Source organism: Anas platyrhynchos, chromosome 16 (assembly GCF_047663525.1).
Source record: "Anas platyrhynchos isolate ZD024472 breed Pekin duck chromosome 16, IASCAAS_PekinDuck_T2T, whole genome shotgun sequence".
NCBI classification, from domain to species: domain Eukaryota; kingdom Metazoa; phylum Chordata; class Aves; order Anseriformes; family Anatidae; genus Anas; species Anas platyrhynchos.
Genome location: NC_092602.1, coordinates 8,598,799 through 8,614,940, shown reverse-complemented (window position 1 = coordinate 8,614,940; position 16,142 = coordinate 8,598,799). Strand labels below are relative to the sequence as shown.

The 16,142-nt window shown below is 46.2% G+C and overlaps 1 protein-coding gene across 4 annotated transcripts in view; it reads right to left on the bottom strand.

Moving 5' to 3' along the window:
- BCR (BCR activator of RhoGEF and GTPase) overlaps positions 1–16,142 on the bottom strand; it is a 102,789-nt gene that overhangs the window by 14,779 nt on the left and 71,868 nt on the right. For all 4 annotated transcript variants that reach the window (XM_027469697.3, XM_072024596.1, XM_038187693.2 and 1 more), the window contains 8 exons: positions 12,249–12,370; positions 11,820–11,988; positions 10,268–10,387; positions 9,475–9,550; positions 8,824–8,928; positions 7,913–7,987; positions 7,107–7,204; positions 6,304–6,435 (listed from right to left, as the gene is read on the bottom strand). In XM_027469697.3, the coding sequence (XP_027325498.1) occupies positions 6,304–6,435; positions 7,107–7,204; positions 7,913–7,987; positions 8,824–8,928; positions 9,475–9,550; positions 10,268–10,387; positions 11,820–11,988; positions 12,249–12,370 (897 nt within the window). The remainder of the gene's footprint in view (positions 1–6,303; positions 6,436–7,106; positions 7,205–7,912; positions 7,988–8,823; positions 8,929–9,474; positions 9,551–10,267; positions 10,388–11,819; positions 11,989–12,248; positions 12,371–16,142) is intronic.

Sequence of the window (16,142 nt, the reverse complement as noted above, 5' to 3'; positions counted from 1 at the left end):
TCTGATTTTGCTGAAGAGCAGCACTCAGCTCAAGCTACACTGCCAAAAGAGAAGAGAGCTTCCTGTGGGGGGGACTGCTATCAGCAACCAGAACCCAGCCAAAGCAAGCAGACTTCAGCACCTCCTGAGATGGCTTTGGGACCCTTGGCTCTGGAACACCTGAGGCACAGTAAGAGTGGAAGGAAGCAGCTGCTCTAGACTCTGTGTTGGGAATTTACTGTTATCGGCAAGCAAAGACACCAGGGCTATTTCTGCAGCACAGCTCCTCTCTCTTGCAAAACCCCATACAAAAGCAGAGTTCTCTGCAGGGCAGAAGTAAAAGTTGAAACAACGGTAGCTCCTGTATATTCTGGGAGAGCTTAGATGCAAGCATGCTCACACTTTCTTTCAATTCATCGATAAACGAGCCCAGTGCTGCTGTCAGCTGCAGAGATGACACTTCCCACCACCCCCTGCACCACTTCCCCCAAAAGACAACCATCACAGAGCAAATTTTCTCCCCGCTTGCTCACACCACAGAGCCCCCATGAAGCAACAGACGAGCAAGTCAGGCCAACCTTATCTCCGCGCACTTTGTTACGGACGTGAGCCCACAGCGGGATGCTGCCAGCACACACCAGCCTTCCTGTCGAATTGGACCGGTTCCTGTAGGTGCAATTGTGGCAGAAATTCCTGAAGACCTCTTGTAAGGAATAGTCTGCGACCAACAGCTCCCACATTTTGGGACTGCAGAAAGGTCCCTGAGGCCAACGGGCAGCAGTGCTTAGCTTCAGCGCCTCTGCAAACCCAAATAACAGCCTGCTTGCCAAGAGGGTTTGCTTTTAACTCTGGCGGAACAGATCCGCCCCCGCCACTGTGGCTGGCCAAGGTCCCTACAAGTTGGCTAGAATCTAGGCTGTTCTCCCCTGAATTTCCGTGCTGGAAGTTTGGTTCCTTTCAACTACTGCATTCTTTCCCAGAAGCGAGAGGAAACCATTTCTGAAGTGTTTGGTTTCCTATGAAGAGGAACCATGCTCAGTATTCCTGAAAACTTGACCTCCAGCTGCCTAAAAAGTCATCTTGTTAAGCTGCCAAAATGGCCCTGCTGATCGTGCAGTCACAGCTAATCCTCCAAGTCAGAAACAGTTTTCTATATGCTTTTAGAAAGGAGTCACCAAGAGTGTTTTATTTGTAGCAGAGACTGCTTAAGATTTCAGGGAAAGGAGGGTTTTGAATATTTGCGAAAAAAGTTACAGGAAGATTCCAGCATGGCCTGGGTTATTTAAGCTAGCAGGAATTACCAGTTATGGCTAGATAATGAACAGGGAACTCCTACCACTATACAAAACAAAAGCAAGTCAATAAGACATTAAAAATATGAGTCAAAGCCCAGCTCTGTCCCCACAGTGAACGTCACATGGCTGCAAAGAGCTAGCAAAGGCAGTGTCCTGCAGCTGAGAGCTCACAGGGACACTTCCTTGCTGGGTAACAACTGAGGCTGAGCAAGGACTGCTGCAGTACGTGCTGCCACCCCTTGCTCCCTGATCTCTGCACTCTGTTGCAGGGTTGGAGGGACCCCTGTGCTCCCCTCCTGCGGGCTGGCTCTTGGCAGAGAACAGCTTGCTGCGAATGGAGACAGGTGGGGAGCACGAGCACTGGGCAGGGGGTCTGGCTGACCGGTGCCAGCCCTGCATAAAGCAATGGCAAGAGCAACAGCAATAGAAAACACCTCAGGTACAAATTTTTAAGTAACAAAGCCAAGTTAATGGAAACTAATAACAAGACAAAAGCTTGAATAAGTTCTCAGCAATACTGAGTGAAACAGGAAGATCAGGTCTCACAGTCTGATAAAATCACAGTCGGAAATAACAGAGTCAACAGGAAGCACAGATCGTCATTTACACTTGGAGCAAGCTTTTGGTCCTGGGCCCTACAGACGACTGACCTTCTAAGGCCAGCAAGAGCAGCAGCAGGAAAGGGCTGCTGGAGCAGACAGGTTACAGACCAGACCGGAGACAAAGAGTTAGCAAGCATGATGCTCCAGCATGCAGAGAGCCTGTGACAAATGGGGTCATGCTGTCTTTTGGCCTGATTTGGAGAGCAGTGACCTGGAAGAAGGAACACCGAGTGAGAGAATGCAACGGCATACAGAGTGCCAAAAGGAGGCTGCTCCGAGCGAGCACACAGCACTCTCTTTACCAGCCCAAGGAGCAGGCAGGCACTGTGAAATGGCTGCCTCTGCATTCATTTGACAGTGAAATTTACTGCACCTTTAAATATTTCCTTCAAACAGTTACTTGGTTTGAATGACGAAAGGCCCTGTTCTCATCCCCACTAAAATCACGACAGATTGTGTTGTGCTTCTACAACCGAGGCACATAGGACAGACCTGCTAAGAGCCTCGTGGGCTCATTCGCGCAGTCCCCACCACAAGCACATGCTGCACAGGAAAAATACAGACTAGGCTGTGCTCCTCTGGCACCTCCAGTCCTCTTGCGGCCTGTTTTTTGGCATTTGCAGCGGCAAGCTACAGCCCCAAATTCACTAATGAATCAAGCAAATGGCTCTCTGTATCCTGCACAAAACACAATAGAACAAAGCCGCTTGGCACCACGGGGATTTCTGAGTGCAAGGTTCTAGCACTCATAGCAACTTAGCACTGAATTAAGACAGACAATTAGTGTACAGAAGTCAGCAGAGGCTGAGCGTGCAGAACACAAAGTGATGGGGACCTGGGAAAAAGGCGAACTGAGGACACTGGTCAACAGCAAATGCAAGCCAGGCACTAAGCAGGCAGTCTGTGCTCTGCCTTAAGAAACCACCACAGACAGCTTGCTGATTTATTTTTTTTCCCCCCAAAAAAAGAGAAAAGATTACACACAGAAAGAGGGAAAGAAAAAAAGAACAACGATGCATCAGTGGAAGTGAAATGCCTGGCAGCAAGTTCTGAGGCAACCTTAAAGTTAGTGTGTTTTATGTTATTTACTCGCATTACTTCCTCCCTTTATTAAATCTCCCTGGCAACTTTACACTCCATCAATTTTTAATTGTAACTGATGTGACATACATGTTGTCGGAGTCTCATTGCTGCTGGAAACTCCCAGTCCAGCCACAACCCCATTCTTCTCAAAGCTCCCCACTGACATGTTAATCTTTTCCGCCATCACCCTTTGGATATGACCCATTGCCTTCTTCATTTCCACCCAATTTTATTGCTGGAATACTGTTCTGCATGAGCAAACTGTTCAAAAGAACTCAAGTGTGTAAAAGGTTTTCTGAGTTGACACTTCGGAGGTAGTGCATGTGACTATGTTTTACATGGAAAACAACCTAGATGTCTGCGATTGCCATGTGCGCTGCTATGAGACGCCCCAGATAATTAAGCAGATAAGAGTGATTGTTTTGCATGGCAACAGAGGAATGGTGGCGGGTTGCTACCACTGAATGACTGATCTAAGGTCATATCCTCTCTGATTTTCCAGCACTCCTGCGAGGGAGAAGGAAACAATTTGTCTGAGCTGATCATGCAGAAATTAAAAAAAAAAAAGTAACAAAGGAAGCCGCACATCTAGGAGGCACCAACTGGAGGAGATGGATCACAGGATGAAGCATCAGTTTACTCATGCAGTCTGTTCCCAGTGCTGAGGCCAGTTTTGCTGACATACGTGCTCGCCTGGATGCAGGGTCTCAAGACCAAACAAAAGGCTGCTACACTCAAAACATGGGGAGGTGCCTGCCTCAAGAAGTACAAATTCAAAGAGCAAAAGGGCCGGCCACCCAAGTACCAAAGATGGATTGCAAGGTAGCAACAGAAAGAAAAATAGTTCAAAATGAGGGGCAAACTGATGCTTAAAACTGAACTAAGCCTCATGCTTCCTGCTATAAAATGATGTCTGTTTCCCCCCCTACTCCAAACTCCCCAACAATCTTGGTTTCATTGTACCCAGCAAGGGCTCCTTCTCCCTGTGTATTTCTCTGAAATATAAGAGAAGCCCCCACCCATGCATACACACTAGTGAAACAGCTGCACATCCAGTGCTGCCATTTCCAGGTCTGATGAGGATTTCACTTCTCTGTGTACCAGAAGTGCTCCCATATTAAAATGTTTTGGTTTTACTTTTGAGGGGAAAAACTTGCAGATTGGCAAGCCTCAACACTCTTGAATGTGGCTATAAAAATAGGTAAACAAAATATTCTATAGAAAGAAAAAAATAGAAGTAATGGGAGCTATTAAAATCACTGCCCATTCCTGGAAGCTTCTGACTACACGGACCAATTTTCAGTTTTCCTTCCTCCAGTGCCATTATGTCATGGAGAGATTCAGTAAACGTTTCACAGCCAAAACAGCCCTCGTCTCCTTGATGCATTGTCTTCATCTTTGCAACCCAGAAAACTTGGTGAGTCAGAAATCCCAAACTGGGAAGTTGCAGATTTACAATAACACATGGCTTAACAATACATTACGATTTAGCCAACACAGAAATTTTCCTGTTTTCATAGCAGGAACATGCAGACACGATTCTTGACATTGTCAGAGTTTTTAACTATAAGGAATTTTGGAAAAAACTCGCCTTGCTTCACAGACCTTGCCTTTAGGTAGGCTGGACTTTGGCCGAATAACAACAGTGACAACGAGAAGCCACAGATAAAAACAAAATGGAAAATCCTACATACACTAGAATTTCTAAAGAAAACAAAACAACGTAAAAACCTGGGAAAATCCTGAAAGAAAATTAATATAAAGCTATGACAGGAAAAGATGATGACAGCATTAATACAGCTAACTCTAAGTCACAGATTCTTAACACAGATTAATTTAAGTATAAAATGCTTTAACAAAATGTACATGTTCTGTGCATAGAAATGCCTACTCTTGTGGGGAAAAATGTTCAAAAACTTAAAATCTTGTATCACTCTATGTAAAACATTTGAAGAATTTACAGGGTCAGTGATTCCAGAGTTCTCTAATGAGAGCACACAAATCTCCAGGGCATTTTAGGGCTGAAAACTTGCTTTTTTGTAGTTGCTCAGCTCCACAGAAAATCAGCTTTTGTCAGCAGAAGGGACATGCTTATCTCTGATTAGCCTGAGAGATGTACATGGGAGTCACCCTGTACTTGAAAACATAGATACAAACCAAGACATTACTTCAAACACCCACCATGCATTTGGTAGCAAGGCTTTCCCTGAAAATAGCATGGCAGCTTTGGGGCTGCAAGGAGGGAGGGAAAGGAACAGACCTCATGAAATTCATTTAGACAATGAACCCTTCTAGAGAAACGGTGAGACACAATCCTGCAAGCCACCCTCAATCAGAGCTGCTTCTGAAATCCCACAAATGACCTCAGCTTGTGCGATCATCACTCAAACGCTGGAGAAAGCTGACATCTAAGAAGTGGTGAAGAGCTAAAGGTAAATGATGGAGAACTGGGGATATTTTTCAGTGTGCCAGTAAGGAAAAGATATCTGGGCAGGGTCTCTGCTGCTTACAACAACCAGTCCAACTTAAAGAATGCATCCTCAGAGCAAATGTTCAAGCACTCCGCCTAAAGCTGTGCACAGACAGTGCAACAATCTGGAGGAAGAGCAGGAACACATGTTCACCATGACATCCTCCACTGAGGGGCCCTATTTCTCCTGTATGGTGCTTTAGTTCTTTATCACACAGCAGCTCCCTGAGAGCAGCATCCGCTTGCAATCATCTCATCGCCTCCCCTATCATATTGCAAATTTGCCACAGAGACAAAGTGTCCCATGCTGATTCACAGTGGTGGAAAAGTTCAAATAATCCATTTATCTCAGAGGCAGCCTGTTGTCATGGACACTAAACTCTGGACACGGCAGTTATCAGGACAATAAGCCTGTCCTCCAAGGCCTCACTAGCACATCAATCAACTTCTAGCACATAGGGAAGATAGCGTTCCTTCAGCACGTTTTACGGAGGGTATAGTATATTCATTACTTCCTCTTTTTTCACAAATGGAGTGTCCTCAACAGTGCCCAGGGCTCAGTGACCGTGTAGTTACTGTATGTTCTGCTAGACGTTTTGAATTTAACAGAGAAATCAGAGATCAAAATTAATTTTCTCCTGATAAAGCATCTTTTCTACAAGGATATTGAAGCAGACATGGGGACAAGACAAGAGGGAGAAGGCTGCTGACTTCCTGCCTGTGAATCACACTGTATTCCTCACTGGTTGGAGGAAAAAATCTCCATGATTCTCAAAATCAGAAGGCGGAAAAACCTCTCTGGGGCACTTCCATATTCAAAAGCCAATTATGATTTGCAGTAAGGGTAGCAGGAATTAGTTAAGCACAGTCTTACCTGGATCTGTCCTTTCCCCATTATGCGATCTGTGCTTTCTCCATCCTCTTTGGTGAGCTTCATTTTGTTGTAGCACTTTTCATAGCACAGAATCCGCAGAGTTTGTGAGCCTTCCAGCTCAATTTCAAACTCCTGCAGGGCACCAGGAAAGGAAAGAGCAATGAATACACCACAGCAGGACACCAGTCTCTTAATAATCAAATAGAATCTCCTTAAAACTCATCAGGAATGAGCACTTCAAGTCTGACAAAAACCTCCTCCCTAATGCAGGCAGTCTAGGATTAAACTGGAATTGTATTTTGTATATACAAGATGGCCAAATCAGAGACTAAGATGCTTGACTCCTTAGCCAGGTTTCAGTAACACATCATTCAAAGAAACAAATTCACCCATGTTCCGTATATTTAATTTTGCTCTCCAGCTGGTTTGCAAGTTGGCAATAAATAGGTATAATGTCTAATTCTTCCCACTCATAACAAATAAATAAGGACACCTCCAAAGAAACCTCCTTTTTCAGTGTATTTTCACTGATGTCTTAAAAAATAATCATACTTACCTTTTTAAATGATGAAATGCTGGACAATGCAAGACAAGTTTGTACTGAAATCTTTGTTTAGCTATCCAAGAAAAATCTGCCACAAGAACTGAGAGCCATGTGAACCTGCTAAGGATGTGCTGAGAGGCAGCACATGCAGCACAAGTCCAGAACATGCAGCATGGGCTGTGGACAAAATGTTCTTTCATTTGTAGTTTTTCTGCTCATGAACTGATGGAACAAGCCACATTAAGAAAACTCAACCTACCTCGTTCCAGTTGGGCTCCGTGGTGTCTCTGTAAACTCTAGTTTTAGCCTTGTTCACGAAATACCCAAAAGAATCCACCTCTAATGTGCAGTACAAATCTGAGGAGGGAAGGAAGATGCAGAAACTTTAAAAAATTTCTAGGAACTCCTATCTTTTCCCAAGTTTTAGGGTGTTACTTTATTTATATTTTCTCTGTATTAGCAGCTGTAGCACTGGCCAGGGCAAGTTTTGTCATCTGGACCAGCAGAGTTGCTTTTATGCAGTTGAAGTACCAGTACAGTGGTATAAATAACTTCATCACAGACAAGCCCTTCATCTATAACATGAGTCTGTTGTTTGCTATCATCCAATATTTCCCAGATCAATCCACAATGAGCAGACGGTGTACACCAATGAGAAATGAAACTTCCCTAGGTAGATACTGGATCTCATCAACCCATCAGAGCTGATTTCACTGACAATGGCATCAGCATAATATTCCTCAGAGATTAGGTTAGGGGCTAGCCATCAAAAACTCATTATCTCCACAAAGTGATTAACTGTGTGGTATCTAGTGTTTTTGAAGGACTAGTAGTAAGCTGCAGACTTTGCCCCTATTTGTATGTTTTAAGTTATGTTAGCCAGCTTCATTGCATTCCCCTAAATTTATATCAATATCCTGACTTCACTTCCAGTTCTCCAAATCACCTCCTCACCATCATCCCAAATGCTGCAATCCTAAATCAATCCACGACCAGCTGTCACAGCACCTCACCCCTACGATCTAACCTTGATCAACACCTCTGTATTAAAGAGCTGCAACTCACTTGAACTTTGTTTGAATCCTGTGGCAGAGTGGACGATGACATTCAGGAATCCGTAGAGACCTGGGGATTCATCATCTGTGCAAAAGAGGCAAGGAATTCTGTTAAGTTCACAAAGAAGTCAAGTGAGAAGGACAGTGATGAGCTGATTTTACACAAGTTTATGAGCACAGATTGACACAGGTTTATGTTCCTAAAAACAAATGTGGCAGGAGCATTTAACCTAGCTGGTTTACTAAAAAGAGAAGGGGATATTGTTCCAGGTTCAGTGTCTTTTTCACCTGTAATATCTTCTGGCAGTTTTGGAGTTTTACAATGCCACTTTTGGGGTCAGCATGACAGCATGGAAGAGATTCAAAGGAGAAAAGTAAAAATAAAAATGCCACATCTATACTACCAGGTTACACAGTAATAAACGATGGCCTTTGACAAAGTTTTGACCGAGGATAACCAGAATTCTTCCAAAGGATTCCCAGGCATAGTTCAAAGGTGTCCCAAGCCAGGGCTCTAACAGGCATGCACATCCCGGCATGATGGCTGTGTGCAAAATCTATTTAGTAATCAGTGGATACATACTGGAGGATGTCCAGGAATATTTTACTGATTCAAATGAAGACATATAATTTGGAGCTTGTTTTTTTCCTTTTTGTTGTTGCAGCAAACATTGGGATCACTAATTGCTTTCACTCCTGCTGTTCTCTTTTCGCATGCTATCATCTACTTCAAGTAAGCTACAAAAGTTGGCTACATAAGGTCTCAGCTTTTGATTTACAGGAACCATCAGTTTGTAAATCATCACCAGGCTGTAGCAGATAGAAGCAGTAAAAGCAAGTCTAGGGGAAATGCACAAAGGCAGACACAGATAGATTTTCTTTGCAGATACACCATAAGAAAGCACAAACTAGAGGTCTCACCTTCCTTGTTGATAGTGAGGGGAATGTTGTGGACTGTTTGAAGTTTCACACAGGAGTTGGTCAGCATCTGAAGTTCCACTGATGTGAGCGAGAAGCTTTTAAAGCCTGCCATGGAGATTCAAAGGAAGAGGAATTAAAATTCAAAGCAAAAGCTGGGCTCTCTCATTTTGGACAGAATACCTGCTCCCTAGACATTGCTCAGCAATAGTACCATGGTGTTCAGGTCTGTACTGCTGCTGCAGCCCATCTCCATTTAGGGCACAATCGTTTAGTCCTTGCAGTAAAATGTCTCAGTTGTTCGAAGGAAGCAAGGGGCACTCATATTCTTGCAAAGCCAAAAACCACCCATGCCAGAATAAAAGTTTCTTTGGACTAAAGCCAGGTGAAAGGGTGCAGCTGTTCCCTCCACCTGGAGCTGCACACATCTCTGGGGTAAATTGGACAATCTCTCCCCGCGCATTCCCTACATGGTACTATAGTCAAAGTTTCCCTAAAGAGGCTCAGATATGCAAGACAAAAGACATCCATGTTGCACTATGAATTTCAATGCGTGGTCCTCTTTTCTCAGGAAACTCTGCCCAGACCTCACCCTCTGGACTCCTGCTCTTGGATCACAGCATTTGTACCAATGCCCAGCTGAGGGTCACTCACATTTCTTCTGCTGCTCACGGATGTTCTCCCTCCACTCTGCCCTTTCATAGTCCGATGAAATGAGGAACGTGTAACTCTACGCGGGAAAACAGAAGAACACAAGTCTGACAGAAGTTTCAGAAGAAACAGAAGTCTGACACGCCATTGAGAGCAGACCTGCCTCCAACATCTGCAGTGAAAATTCTTAGCTATATTGTCCTTCTAGTACTACTGCCACTTGCCCTACATCACAGCTTTGTCAGTGACAGTGAGGACTCCAGCAATGTGCCTTCTCAGCAGTGTGCCAGTGGTACCAACATGGGCTCCTGCTGTCAGAGCTTTCACAGAGCTCCACCCTGCAAGGAGCAGCTGTGTCCCTGGCAGCATGGGGTCCCATGGTATTCCTTGTAACAGTTGCACCATGAAACCCCAGAGCCTCTATTGCAGGCCAAGAGGCTGATGCAAGCTGAAGAAGCAGGCACCAGCTTGTGAATTTTCAATGACTAGTAACAGGATCTTGGGAGCATCCTTTGTCTTTGTGTGTGTAAAGGCCACGGTGAAAAGCTCCAGTACTGCCAGAGCAGGTGATACCTCTGGCACACTGAGCATCCTGTGGAGCTAAAAGGAGATTGTTCACAACCATTCAGCATCCCCGCTGCCAAGCGAAGCTTTTTGTTAGATGAAAAGAGCATTTCCTATCTCTCTGCCAGGGCAGGTCCATTTGTATATGGCATATACAGGCACACAGACACACACAATCCTTTGACACCTGTCTTGTACACAGGGCCTGAGGCAGACCAGAAAAGCCACTCACCTTGCCATTGCGATTGTGTACCCGGAAGGCCATGTTGGGAGACATCAGCAGTAGGAGTGATTCCTGCTCTGAGAGCTTCTTTTTCAACCTCTCAATGACCTTGCTGCCCTTATTGGCTCTCTGAAGGGTGGGGGAGAGAGGGAGACAGAGGACATGAATGTCATTCTCCTACAGCTGCCCCAATTTATGCCAACACACATTTTCAGACCCATGGTCCCTTCCCTCTGAAAGTAGCAAAATGGCCCCAGGCAGGAGAAATGCTGTCAATAGGATTCACAGGGCTCCAGCTGCTCAGGAAGGTGTTATCTCTGCAATATCTCTTCAGCCAGACTTGACTCTGTGCCCAGTCTCAGCTGCCCCAGATTTAGGTGCAGGGCTGCATGCCCACCACCCCAATATTTTCTGTTCTAGAGTCCGCAGGCAGCATCCCATCACTGGGCAGCCACAGCACTGCCAGGTCCTCCACAAGCATCCTTAGTCAAGGAGAGTGAAGGCAACTTCTCTAAAAGCTGCTCGGAACTCTATCACCAAAATTCTTTCCCATCTGCTACCTACCAACGCGTTTTCAGAGGTCAGCTAAAACACGTTTGTTTGTGTTTTTTTTTTTTTTTTCTTGGATAAAACCCAGCCCCAAAGCCAGCCACGTACATTGTTTGGCACTGATGCACCAAAACGTGTTTCCTAAACACCTGCGTCTTGTGAGTAAGAGGCTTCCACACCGTGTTCCTCCTAGTATCTCACATTTTCCAGGAAACCCTCTCTGAAAGCTAGCCAGGGCAAAGGCACAAGAAGCATGTTCTTTGGAAGTGCAGGGGATTTTCTTCTCATGGTACAAGTAATTTTATTCATATCCTTCTCTACATACCGTCAGGCTTTTAGTTTTCAAAGACTTTTTTCTCATTTGGGTGGCAGGATGGTTCAAAGTCTAACAACTCTGAGAAAACGTGCCTTGCAAGCAAAGACAAGCCTGGGCCAGAGACACCACATCTTTGTCATACTGTCCAGTCAGAATAATTTGTATTCTCTTTATATATTGCTGTTGCTTTGACACTGGTGAAGTCAGAAAATGCTAGAAAAGCATAAGTGAGCCTGCAAAAATTCCAAAGTACATGCTTCTGACCAAATTCACTTACAGGATCATACTCAGACAGCCAGAAGTCAGACTTCCTAAGAAGTGCTATGCCACACTCCCAGTCCTTCTCGTGTCTACAGCATAAGAGCTCTGCTCTCCACATGAATGCCTGGATAAAGCAGTCACATGTAGTCCCATGCAAGTAGGGAAGCTACTGGCTACCATAAAGCATCTTTTGCAGTTCCTGCATCCTCAAAGGACACCATCATTCAAGCACTGCACTAGGATGAGCAACAATGGGCTACGCAGCAGTCTAGATATCACTGCTAACAGAGCTGCACCACAAATCTCTGCTGGGTGGTCTCTGCAGGACTCCCCATGCTGTGCAGCTCTGGGAACGCTGCTTCTATCAGCATCTGATGTCAGCAAAGATACTGAATCTGTTCTATGCTTTGGTTGGAGCAGTCAACCCCTTTTTACCTTTTCACGCTGGATGTCATTCTTGATCTGGGATATCTTGATCTTCATGGCATCCAGCTCCTCATCAGGCACCAGTGGGATGTTGGGCACTGCCTCAGACTCATCCACCATTTGGAAACTAAGGTCCGTGAGTGGGATGTACCATTTGCAGTCATACTGCTGGCTTTTTCTGAAAGACAGAAGTTCCAAACCTTTACTACTACTGGTGCTTAGCAACACCCACTCCCCCCCTTCCCACGAGCCTTTCCTCATTATAGTTCAGAAGATACAGAAATGGGCACAACTTCACTGTGACTTCCAGGTGGAAAAAATCTGGCAAAAGGCTGCTTTCCAGTAAGAAACTGGAGTATTCAACTGTCATTGCTGGCTAAACCGAGAATTATGCTGAAGCTGAGATGCAAAATACATAGTCCAGAAAGGAAACCTCACCCTCCAATCTGCTTCTTGAGCTTGGCACACAGGAATAGATCAGTAAAAAGAAAGACATGACGGAGTTTGCGAGCCCCCTCAACTAGCTCCACCATGAAGCTGTCCTTCAGGAGCTGCCGGTGCTGGTGAAAAACAGAGAAAATGTTTTGGTTAGTGCAAGAAGGGCCCAGGTAAGGCACTGAGCCCCCTCAGCAACACACTCCATACTCCTTATGCATGACTCCTACCAGAGCCAATTGAGTAAATTGTTTCAATACAGAGAAAAAAAAAAAAAAAGAAAAAAAAAGAGCTGTTAAATGCTCCTTATTGCAAGCTCTGCTCCCTGCTGTTGCCTTCTCTCCTAGGGGCAGCAATGGCCAGGCACCTCCTTCCTCATCTGGTTCCAGGTCAGAGCTGAGGCTTATTTCCATCACCTGTCTCTGAGCCCGTGTAATTTATGGTGAGTCATTGCCTGGCTTCTCCATACCACGATCGCTCCCAGAACATCATCCCCCCCACAAACCAGTAGAGAGCAGCAAACACCACTTTTCTATCCGGGCTTTCCCTGCCCTCCCCAGGAGTCACTTTCCCAGCTATTGGGTGCAGCTGGAGCTATGAGGAGCCTACCAACACCTCCATTCCCAGCAGCATTAACAGCTGAATGCCATTGCTGCTTCTTTATTATAAGTGCTGTGCTGTTAAGGGATGATTCCTGACCAAAATGTGTACCTAGCAAACTCCTCAGTAGTCCCTTACCAGCCTGTGTTTAAACAGGACCATCTGGATATGTCCCCTACCCCATGCCTGTTAAAAGCCTTTTTTTTTTTTTTTTCCCCCTCAAGTCAAACAAACATTCCTCAAACCTAGATGATGTAAAGAAAGTGCCTAACACTGATGTCATTATGTCTGCCTCTGGTTCCAGGAAGCTTTACAACCTTCTACATGAGACACACACACTGGAGGGCAGAAGCACCTCTTTCCTATTGCCCTTGCAGGGGCTCTGCAGCTGACAGACAAAGTCTGGAGCGCTGGCAGTGAGGCAGATGGGTCTGTGCTGTCACCAGTGACCAACTCAGGAGTTTCAAATGCTGCTCCATGCTCAGACCTTCTGTTCTGATGTGTCAGGATCAAACAGAGTTTGAGTGCACATCTGGAAGAATAGAAATCTCCCACTGGTTTTCAAACAGAAGTCAAGGGTATGAAACTCCGGGCAAATTCCTATAACTGTCAGTTTTGCCTTGCTTCATGGCCAGTACAATCAGTCACTGTCAACGTATCCATGCAGCTCTAAGACAATTTTTCCTGACCCACAGTATTTTTCCTTGCTATTCCAGCTAGGGGGATGCTCCCCTGATACCGGGGAGTGACACAGCACACGTGCTGTACACGCCATGACAACGTCACGGCTGGAGACTGGAGAGATCTAACACTGCCCAACGCTCGCCAACACCCCCTCCTGCTGTTTCACTGCCAGCCTTCTCCAGGCCCACGCACGACTTGTCAGTAGGATTCACTGCTGGCCTGCAGCAGCTCTGCAATCACCACACATGCGAAAGCTGTCCTCCTTTTCCAAAGGCAGCTCTGCTCCGGTGTGCAGTAGGAAAGCAGTTAACCTGAGCAAGGTCAAGACATCCAAAGCAGAATCGTGCCTCAGTTTCTCTGGGTTATGCCTCATGAGTTTTATTTGCTGCATGATATAACAAGCCTTGAACACGTTTACTGCAGAGAGTGGGAGTGCAAACCCCCGCACTGCCTCTCCTTCCTCCTACCATCCTTCCCATCTCAGCTCTCCAACTGAAAACAAACCACATCAGTCCCGAGCCCAGCACACATCATGGCAGGAAGCACAAGGGAGAGAAATGTCCTTGCAGACATAATTCTTGTTTCCACAGTCTGTCCTAGAGCACCCCAAACTTCCTGACATGGGTAAGAGTCTGCGTTTTACTGTCTGCAGCTGCACTAGCACCACAGCAAGCTGCTGAAGCACAGATAGCGTCAGCATCTCATCTTGGGGCCACCTGCCAATGTACAAAAGTCCTGGGAATCTGCGAGCAGCAGCAACCAAAGCTGCACCTTCCCCATAGTGCCAGGAAGTTAATGCTGCTCCCCAGCAGACTCTTGTACCATCTCTGGGCATGAGCCTGTGGAGATCTGGTATCCAGCAGTGATTCAGGCTCTGAAAGGCCTGTACATATGTTAATGTTTATTTTTAGGTGGGTGTGATCCTCCTGGCTTCTCCTCGGTGGTTTTGGAGAGAATGCCTGCCTGCATTGATGTCGTTGCTAATGATGTGCACTTGTGCATGCCTCCCCCCTCCTGCCCAGTCAACAAATCCCAGGTAGGCAGGAAACAGGAAACATCCAGCTTTAAAAATAAATAAATAAGAAGGAGGTATGCTGTCAGTAGCAGAAACACTCTCCACAGCTGCAAAGAATTTCATCTGGGGGCATTAACAAAGCAGGGAAAGAGATTTTCTGAACAAGCCAAAACCCTGATCTCAGGTTGGTAGATCTGATGAATATTAATTATGCTGCAAATCAGCTCAGCTCCTCCGGGGCAATGAGAATAGCTGCTTGTTGCCAGCTCAACCTCAGCCCATTGTTCTTAGGTGTAAAGATGTTCTCTCAACTCACTCACCTCTGCTACCCAGGCAGGCACGTGCCCCAGGCCTGACCTGCTTTGTGTCTCCCTTTTGCGAGACACTGGCAGGTGTGTTTGGCTTCCTGTACCATCACCTAGACCACAGTATTTTGAAGATATGCATGTCTTCAAGTGAAGGGATGCCCATAAAGAGGCACCAGTGACTGGAAGTCCTGGTGTCAAGCCTCCACAAAGCAAGACTAGGTGAGCCCATCGCTGTTCCCTGCAGCAAGGCCACAGACCTCCTCACACAGCCTGCCTGCTCCACCCAGTCGACCCCTTCTCCTGTGTCTAAATTTGCACCTCATCTGCGACTGCACGGTCTTTGGCTGTCATCATCTGAGCAGAATTTCTCCAGGCAGCCCTGCTCTCTGTCCCACATCTCCCCAAAACCCAAGCAGAAAGCTCAGCTATACAATGCCAAAACAGGGGTGTGATTTAACAGCCTTCGTACTTCCCATCTGGGACTTGGGTACCCCTTCTTTTGCACTGAGTTTATTTTGGCTGGCACTCCTGGGTACAAATTACCCAGGCTGACAAGACACAAGTTTTGGCAGCAGGATCTCTCAGCAAGAGAGCTGGGAAGAAGACAAGGCTGTAGTTCCTAAGCTTGACTGGAAGAGAAGTGAAGAGGTGAAAGGGATGTATTCCAGTCATCCACTTGGAGGGAAACACTAAGCTTCCTTGAGCTTTCATTCTTCATTTCTTCTCACTCACGAGCTAGGTGGGAAGGTCTCCCACAGGGAGCCACAATGAGCAACCAAGGATCCAGGAAGGAGAGGACAGGAGAAAGGGTTTGCGGATCAAATCATGAGGGTGTGGAGCTTGATATTAGATCTAACTACCAGCTTCTCTGGGAAAACAGGATTTTCATTAGGGCTGGCCACAATAGGCATGCACCAGGCTGAGCAGCATCAGTGGAGCAGAGGAAGAGCGCTTCCAGCAAAGGGTCACATCCTTTGTTGCAAATGATTCATCTTGCCGGGAGGGTTCAGCAGGTCAGTGGGAAACAATAAAAGCGTTTCCCAACTGGCTTACCAGATCCCTGCCAAGCCACAGTGAGGGAGCGCAGGGCACCTTCCTGACCTCCCGGCATGAGTCAGCCCATCCTATCCCGCCCTGGGGGAGCCAGCAGCCCTCTCAGGCAGCACTTGTGCCCGTCAGGTGCGCAGGCCACCTCAGCTCCACCGGTCCTCTCTAGCATTTTGGGCACCAAAGCCCACCTTGGTCAGCTCCCACCTACAGGCAGCAACTGCTGTTCCTTCCGTGGCCTCT